At 41.2% G+C, this 9,417-nt stretch overlaps 1 protein-coding gene across 1 annotated transcript in view; it reads left to right on the forward strand.

Annotated features, from left to right (window-relative positions):
* The window catches only part of LOC146856195 (uncharacterized), a 30,459-nt gene extending 21,763 nt beyond the window's left edge, over window positions 1-8,696 (forward strand). Inside the window, exons 2-3 of the mRNA XM_085654244.1 lie at window positions 713-1,813; window positions 7,718-8,696. Of these exons, the coding sequence (XP_085510370.1) occupies window positions 794-1,813; window positions 7,718-7,735 (1,038 nt within the window). The 5' untranslated portion in view covers window positions 713-793 and the 3' untranslated portion in view covers window positions 7,736-8,696. The remainder of the gene's footprint in view (window positions 1-712; window positions 1,814-7,717) is intronic.
* The last annotated feature ends 721 nt before the right edge of the window (window positions 8,697-9,417 follow it).

Consider the following 9,417-nt stretch of genomic DNA (forward strand, 5'->3'; position numbering starts at 1 on the left):
TGCGGGAGAATTAATCAGTGGGCGGGGTCGTGAGGAGCTCAGCTTGTCACGAGCACAGGTCTCTTTGAGATATATTCAAAACCTTGCACCCTGCCCTCAATTCTCCCAACTCCTGTCTCATGTGCTGCAGCGTATATATTATAACTGCCTTTTCATGTACAGCCATCCAGTACTTTGTAGCTGCACTGTATAAATCCACATTATGCTTTGTTCAGTAAAGTGCAGCAGTCCGTGGTGGTCGGCCTTTGCGCAGAGAGCGCTTACCCACCAATTAGCTTAGTTTATAAAATTTTGGAGTTTCATACATTTCCAACATCTCATATTCTAACCAGTTTTCAATAGAACGATTTTCTGACTATCCACTATGATAATGTCTGAGAAAATGTAACATTTGCGGGAACATTAAGTGTCATGTAATTTCTTAATCTTTATTTGCTGCCTGAACACTTATCCAAACTATATTCTTCATGCCTCACATTTGATTTTAAACTGCTTATTTCAGAAAATGTAACAGCTACGATATGAAAATGGTCAAAGTAACAAATATATAAATAAAAAATATATATATTTTTTCAAATCACTAAAATTATTCCAAATACACTGTATCTACTTAAAAACCGAAAAATATATAATTTACTATATATGGCTTTCTTGTGAAACAAAACAGCATCTGATGGGGGTTTTGCTTTCTAAATTTGTTTGTTTTTATTAGGTTTTAGGAAACCACGGGAAAAGACTAACCCTGTAAGGTTGCAAAGTTTGACGACGAACAGTCACATTTCATCAATCACAAATGGAAGATTCCCACCCAAACCCAACTCCTCTAAATGTAGAGCATCAGGTAACTGAACAGGAAACAACGGCACCGACAAAAGTGGAAGATGAGGGTACACCGTGCACGTACTTCCAAGCTCAAAGTACAGCTGATGTTACAGCAGACGAGGACATAAAGAGTGTGGAGACTGTTGCAGCTGCAAGCACAGAAGACCACAGAAGTTCCGAAGACGCAGTAGAACCTGAAGATATGTCAAGAAAGGAGAAAGATGAGAGTGTGGAGTTACCTGAAAACCCAGGCACTGAAGGGCAGGAAATCTTGACAGAAGATGTAGCAGAAACACCTGGATCCTCCTCCGAACCATGTGTGACATCAGAGGAAGAAGCAATTTCTGACAAACATCCAGAGAGTACAGAACCACAAGCTGAATCCCCACAAGCTATTGATGATGCTGCAGAGAAGAAAATGGAAATTCATCCGGTAGAAGAGACAGTCCAAGAGGAAGATGCAGCTAAACATGAAGAAGTGTTGGAACATGGTGAGGGTGAAACCAGTTCCTCCTCTACTTCCGAAGACCACCATTCCAAGGAAGACTCTCATGGAAATCAAGAGGATTTGTCTTCCGAGTCTAACATCGGTGAACCACCAGAACCAGCAGACAGCGCTCACCAGGAAGAGGAAGCTCTGGCTGCGGATGAATCAAGTACAGAAATTCCTGTCATTACAGTGGAATCTGATGTGGCTACTCAGTCGCACAATACCGAGTCACCCTCTAGTGATACGAAAGATGCACCCGATTGCCAAACTGACCCCAGTGAAAGCCAGCATCCTGCAGAAGGCACAGAAGAAAAATCTCTTGAGGTGTCTGATCCTGTATCTCTTACAGAAGCACAGGAGGATGTGGTGAAGCCTGCAAATGACCTTGAGGAGGTCCCCAGCTCTGAAGAACATGGGAGTGCTGAAACCGCAGGGATAAAGAATGAGGGATGCAGTGGGTGCCATATAGATCAACACATACTCGTGGCCAAGGAAGAGCAAGTAAGATTTCATATTTATATAAAGAGTCATGTTTTGTTGTTGGGTAATAAAACCATTCAAGTGAATTAACTTACACGTCTTCTTCCAAATATTCCTGTTCATTTGAAACTAAGTAAAAAAAAAAAAAATCAAACGCCAGTAAAATTATATTTGAACGAGAATGTTTGAGTGGATTAAAAAGTGAATCTTTTGCATTTCAAAGCAGAAAACTGAGAACCAACCAATTCAATATACCCAACATTTGAAAATAAAGGTAGTAATTAGTATATTTTAGAGGGAATATCACAGCTTCAGTTGACTGGTAGATGTACATAAAAAGACAGAACCAACACAGAAAGGGGTTTTGGTTTAACCCCTTTCAGCCATTGTTGCTGGGAGTGTCAATCACATTTTGCAGCAGCCTACAGAATAACAGAGACAGGGTGGAGCAATGGGCAACCCTCTTCTGCCATTCCTTTGTTGGAAGTGGCATTCATGGTTAGAATACAGCCATGAGCCAGCCTTCCAGTGACTTGGGTGTTAGGGATCATGACTGGCATCCGGGTCTAAACTGGCAAGGGTCTAGCATTAGTTAAGGACTGGAGATAGCATTTTTGCCGCATCGATTTAAACAAACTAGTTTACGAGGTGAGCGAGAGGTAGTAGAACGTAAGGACACAATTTGCCCTTGCAATCCGACCCAAGTCACTTCCTAGCTTTCAACTAAGTGGAAGGCAACTCAGTCATACATTTCCAGCACACACCATCTCCCTCACTCTGCAGGGGCTGTCTGTGCCTCTCAAGAGCTACACAAAGCAAATCTAGCTGCTGACAGTTACATGGGTAAAATGGGACATAAATGTTTTCCAAAAAAGGCACAGGTTTCCAGCTCATTTCAAATGCTGCAACATAGAACCAGGACTACCAAGATAATACTAAAATATATGTTGCACGTGTGCAACCTCTTTCTTCCCTCCTTTTCTTCCCCACTCGTTTACATTTCTCATATTTTTTTTTTATGGGTTTAATAGGATGCCTCTCAGGGCAATATGTATTAAATGGCAAATACAATCATACCTCTTTGTGCAAAAAAATTATTTCTTGCCATTACGCTACATTTTCAGGAACAAGAATGTGACTGGAATAATTGTTTGTTACAGGATCAGTTTAAAGGTGATATCAGAGCATACCAAACTACTTCTGTCTGAAAATGGCACAAAACAGCAATGTCACATTGCTGACTTTTTGACAATACTGCTTCTTTTAGTCAACAGCATTGAGCATCATGGGCATTGTGGCAATCTGGAATTTTCCCAATGAGCTGCAGGCTAGGCAGCTGCTTTGACTGTAACGACCCAATCATAAAAGTCCATATGGCCCCATTCTAGCTGTGGTCTGTGTGTGTGTGTGGCCGGTTTTGGTTTCCAGTGAGTAATGGGGCATGTTATCACAGACACATTTAGGGGTCACAGCAGCTTACCCCTTGGGACCCCTGGCTTCAGAAGTAGCAAAATCGGTATAAAGAAGATTACTGGGGTGGCTCGCCCTTATGGGCATTGGAGTTCCACTCTCTTTGTGTTCTACCCAATACTTATACTATTCATGAAAAATAATTGAATATTCACTATGATTGTGATAAAAAAAAATGGAGCACCAGTGGTTCGACCAGGACTTACGCTGGCAGCTGATGTAAGAAAAAGGCACATTCTTATAAATGTATGTTGTATGCATGTGTTTGAGAGAGAGCATGCATGAGTGACAGCAAGTGAGCGAGAATGAATGAGTCCGAGTGACTGAGTGTAATTGAGAGGGAATCAGTGCTAGTAAATGACAATAGGAAAGACAGAGAATGAGTGACAGAGGAAGAGTGAGTGCAAGTGAATGTGAAAACCTGAGTGACAGTGAATGAGTGAGGTAAAGGGTACACGTGAGAATAACTGAGTGCAAGTGAGGGAGGATGAGTAAGTGTGAATGTAACTGAGTGAGAATGTGGTGTTATGCTTCCGAGTCTGCCACTTTCCCTTGAAGACAATTCCTGGCTTAAAGAGGAACCCATGGCAAAATGCTGGCCCTAGCATACTGGAGGCAATTCTTGGCATGACCCGCACCCATCGCAAAATATTGGAACTAGCATACTACAGGTAATACTTGGCATATGGGACATCTATGGCAAAATGCTGGCCCTAGCATACTGGAGACAAGTCTTTGCATGACCAGCACCCATCGCAAAATATTGGCACTAGCATACTACGGGTAATACTTGGCATATGGGACATCTATGGCAAAATGCTGGCCCTAGCATACTGGAGGCAAGTCTTTGCATGACCAGCACCCATCGCAAAATATTGGCACTAGCATACTACGGGTAATACTTGGCATATGGGACATCTATGGCAAAATGCTGGCCCTAGCATACTGGAGGCAAGTCTTTGCATGACCAGCACCGATCGCAAAATATTGGCACTAGCATACTACAGGTAATACTTGGCATATGGGACATCTATGGCCAAATGCTAGCATTGACATACAAGAAGTGATTCTTGGCACAGGCACACCTGTGGAAAAAAGCTGTGCTGGCATACTGGAGGAAATTCTTGGCATAAGGGCACCAGTGGCAAATTTCTAGCACTAGCACATTGTAGGCAAAGAGGTGCACAGCTGCCCAAATACTGACAGCTCAACCGCAAAGAATATTCATTGTTAACAGGGTGGGCTGTGTGTGGGCGGGATGGTGAAGTGGGGGAGATGAAAAGCAGTATGTGCAGGAGATAGTGAAAAGATGGTGCTCAAAAGAAAAGAGGTGACGTGAGAGATAGAGATGGGCTCTTTCAGATAAATGGGGAGAAAAAGGCGGTGAGAGTCTGCAGAGTAAAGCAATGTAAAAGGGAGAATGGAAGTGATGGCGACACTCCGAAGTCCATCCCCGCTGCACAGCAATGTTTAGTCTCATATTTTCAGATATGAAATATTTCAGTTCTGATTATTCACACCAAAATCGTTTACATTGCTCATGTATTTGATACCATCAACAAGCATTGTTAAAGAAAATAGGTATGACTTCTTTTAGGTGTATTTCCATTGTTGTGTTAAATGTCTGGAGGCAATAACTGAAAACTCACAGAAAGGCACCCAAATATTTGTCAGGTGGCATGACGCTTGAAACACAAGATTTTAGGTGACATGTTTTAGGCCACGCTCTTAAATACAAACGCCACAACTCCTGGGAAGGATTCATAGTTACGCTTATTCGACCAGTTCACTTTTAGAGCCCCCCCCTACACTTTTTATTCAACCTAAAGCACTGGGCTCACCTGTCATGGATGTCAATTAGAGGTACTGGTTGTACTTTGGTGCACCTACCACTGCCCTTTCTACTCCTGCTGTTAGGAGAAGGCACAAATATGAACTAATTGTAAATAAGGCTCTCAAAATTCCATTCGCTCTTCTTCCCCTAGAACATTGATACTCAAAGTATGGCCCGAGGGTCACATGAGGCCCTCCTGCCCTGCTGCTGTTTACTGGACTCAGCACCACCATTAAAAAAATGCAAGCATTTATTTAAACTTTAATTGCAGTTAAAGAAAGGAAGTTACGAGTGTGTGCTGCACCCCTCAAGTTTAAGAACACCTTCATTTTTTTAAGACCGCAGACGTGTAAAAATATGATACTCTTCCGAATTCAAAATGTGTATTTCATTAACCTGAAGAACTGTTTCATCTTAGCAAATCAGATTATAGCAGTGCATTTATAAGGATTTTTTGTGATCGTTTTCAAAAATGAATTTAGAAATGTTCATTCTCCCCCCATCCCTTGATGACAATGTCATTAGTGATAAAAATCCAAAACATAGAAGGTTTTATACAGCATACATCCTGAAGCCATGTATTTCGATGTCCTCTTACATGTGATAATGAAGAAAAAGCAGGGAAATTGAAATATAACAGCTGCCCAGGATCACACAATTTGGTCACGTAGAGAACACTAACTAGCTGTCTTTAATTTTTAAAAACTTAAGTAAATCACTCCAAATTCTTCAGTTCGTTTAAACTTCATTATTTATATATTTTTTTAATGAATTATTTTACTTGTTTTTCAGTTTTTGTTAAGAATTTTTAGTTTTATTTTATTTCCTTGTCAAACAGTTCACTTTTATTTAGTGAATACTTTGGACATTGCTAAAGAGGGTCCCCGCAATCCTTTCACTGCCCTTCCTACATGTTTTAGTGATAATGAAGCCAATCACTTAAACCCTTGCCCTTTTTTTTTTTCACCAATTTTTATTAGCAGTTGTTAACATTATATGCATATGTGACGTGACACATTCTCATGACACATTGCACAATAACGGCGGTCCCATCATGGAACAAGAATTGACATTACATTATAGAAGTATCAGTAGAACTCGGATCTTACCTGAAACATGGAATTGAAAACTAGAACACAGTAGGTCATGCAATGGCATTAGTTCGATCAGTAGTATTACAATCACTGGTTTGATTCCTTTAATCTCGGATCCACACTGTCTTAAACCCCGGACCTGTCACTGACATGTCTATCCCGAAAAATTAATGAGGTTGGTTATGTCAGGCATTAAAAAAAAATGCAGTCAAGAGGTTTTTGCTTTTTTTCCACTTACTTGTGAGCATCGGATCTATAATTCTTTTGAAATAACTGATATGAATATTGTGGAATAAATTAATTACCGAACAATATCCATATTTGTCCCGGGCTATACTTGCTTAAAAAAACCTCTGACACCGTAGGATTTAGAAGTATTTGCCCTCTGTGTTGGATAATACATCACTATCAGGACCCATTGGTCTTGTATGAACCACTGTTTTTCCTAAACTATAAAATACCCCTGGTTCAAAATATATATATACAGCATGGGAGGCATGAACACAAGAAGGGAAGCTACAAATTATTGAATAAAGAGGCAATAAAACAAGAAGGACAATGAAGCCAACCAATGGTAATCAATGGGCAGGTTCTAAGTCCAGTAAACCAACAATACATCTTGAAACAGACAGAGCATGCTGGGTTTAGTAGGTGAGGTCTAAAAACGAGCAAGTGAGTTCTACAACTTATTTTATAAGTCAATATTTTGTGCCACTAAGGTAAGAGTGCCAATGCCATCTGTTAACAGCCCAACATCTCTGAAAAACAAACTAATGGCAAGTGTGAATCCTGGTATTTTTGATATGTCTGTTTGTGTTAACCTATGTACTGATCAGCAGCTAGTGTATCACTAGCATGCGTTCTACTGGTCATCAAAATTTGATCATATTCCCTCCTGTGAATTTCCACAGACTCATTCATTATTCGCACTGCAATGTTAAATTGTAGCTATTGTGTTATGAAGTGTGGGCTTAGTGGTTTACAGGCCAATAAGTCGCAAGGTTCTTGCCATCAAGCCAAGCAATGGTACAAATCCCAAATACACATTTGGAAATCTGGTACCGGTACCATATCGGTTTCATCGCTGATTGTGCACGTAATTTTGCGGGGACCACTTCTTGTGCAAATCACACAAAGTGACCAGATAAGATTCTGGCTCTTTGTTTGAAGGTATGTGTGGTGAGACCTAAGAATTAAGTTGCAAGAATTACTTTTTCAGCAGAATACCTCCATTTTGCTCTGGTGACCAAAACCAATGACAAATAATGGCGTCCCATTTTGATTCCGACATCATACAGCCCACTAGCCACACTAAGTAAATGAATACTTACAGTTGGGCTAATTCAGTTCAAGAGTACAGTGAATATTAGGTTCCTTGAAGTTGCTTGGTGTGTATAACATTTCCCTGCTGGTGTATCGTAATCCACCCTTACCTCAAGTAGAGGCAGGATACGACAAGCAGTAGGTCAATTAAAAGTAGCAATGGCTCGCAGGGGTGCACATTCTAACTTGTCTTTTTCTCTCTAGGAAATATTGAGCGTCTAGACTTCGAGTCAAGAACACCTCAAAAATCCAACCCTGAATGACGGCAGAAGACCTAATCGCCAGCTGATCCCGACTCCATAATCTGATAAACATCATTTTCAGACAATCTTTTGATAATAGGGATTTAAACTCGGCAAATAATTGCTCAAGTCTACTTGAAGACGTGGTGGGCGATGGGAGGCAGGGCGTAAAACTCATCTTGTCCAGTGTAAGGAGTTTCAGATTATAACTTGATAATTTTAGTGTGGGCTGTCCTGAATTAATGCGAGGTTGAAAGTATCCAACATCTGAGCACCCAATGGGGCTGTGCTTCTGATCGTGGATCAGGGTCTTCCGGAATTCTCATCTGAGATCGAGATAGTTGGTTTCGGTGATCACAGCTACATATCATTAGAATGTAATTAAATTGCAACAGGAGATTTTGCCATGAGGCACATTTTGTTATCGTGGGCACCCATCTACCTCTGCATTTTTCACTAGATGGGACCCTTCCCATGCAGGTTCATAAACCCTGGGCCTGAGGATTCCTTTGCCTGCCACTGAGATGCAACATTTCTGAGCTCACCAGAGACGTCTGATTGCCCAGTTATCCCAGAGTTGCTTCACGCCAGCAGTTTTCGCTCCCTTACTCTTCCTTTATCCCATAGATGAATTTCCCAGTTCACCACAATATTATTCCTAACCTTAAATGGCTGCGCTTCTATGTTCTACTTGCCCCGAGATGACAGATTTTCAATTCTGCCAACATATACGATTGATTTTAGTTTTCCAACCCGCCGGAATTCCCTTATCGCACCGAGCTACCCGCCAGAATTCCCTTATCGCACACCGAGCTACAGATATACCCAGTTTCCACTGACCAAGCGGTCTGATTTTCCAGCAACCCTTGCTCCTCACTGCCTAAAATATAGGCCTCCAGAAGATGATTAGAAGCACTTTCCAACCCTAACAAAAAAAAAAATACATTCTCTGTACACACTAATGCATGCAGCAAAAACAACCAGATCACCAACTCATACTTTCCAAATTTCAACGTCAGCATCCCCATTCCCTCTACCTAGTTCTGCTAGTGTTCCCAGTTCCAGGAAGGGAATTCCCCTTTCCACTTACTACTGTAGTCCCTGAATTGTTGGGTTCTCTAAAATCTTAAATTTGCTTGCATCCCCACGCCAACATTCCAGAATTACCAGCTCATCTATCTCACACTAGAACCCTTTTCATTCAGCCAGAATAATTTTCCTCCTCCACAAACCGCTGGAAGTCCCAGTTCCCCTGTCCCCAAATTGGCAAAATTCCCTTATCCCCTTGTGATACAAGCTGGAAGAATGTCCAGACGCGTTACTTCACTCTATCGAACAATCCCCAAATCTTCCAAAAAGCCGTTCTGTCACACATTAGAATATTATTTGGCTTTTATGCCAGTAGTGAGTCTAAAATAAATGCATGCACAGTTCAAGTCCAGGGTACGCGTGTTGAACCTCCGGCTACATTTGGGACACATGAAGAAAGTGAACTACAAATTGTTGTGAAGAGCTCCCAACCTTTAGCACTTAAGTTGTATAACATGTGAAGCCAGACCTACGAGCTTGTTGCAAAATATTTAAAAGTTCTCAATTAATACAACATAACTAAGGCTGCCAAGGCAAAGCAGTAGTGCAACAGCTGTGAACTGAATATTTCAA

This window comes from Triturus cristatus, chromosome 4_1, assembly GCF_964204655.1.
Source record: "Triturus cristatus chromosome 4_1, aTriCri1.1, whole genome shotgun sequence".
Taxonomy (NCBI): Eukaryota; Metazoa; Chordata; class Amphibia; order Caudata; family Salamandridae; genus Triturus; species Triturus cristatus.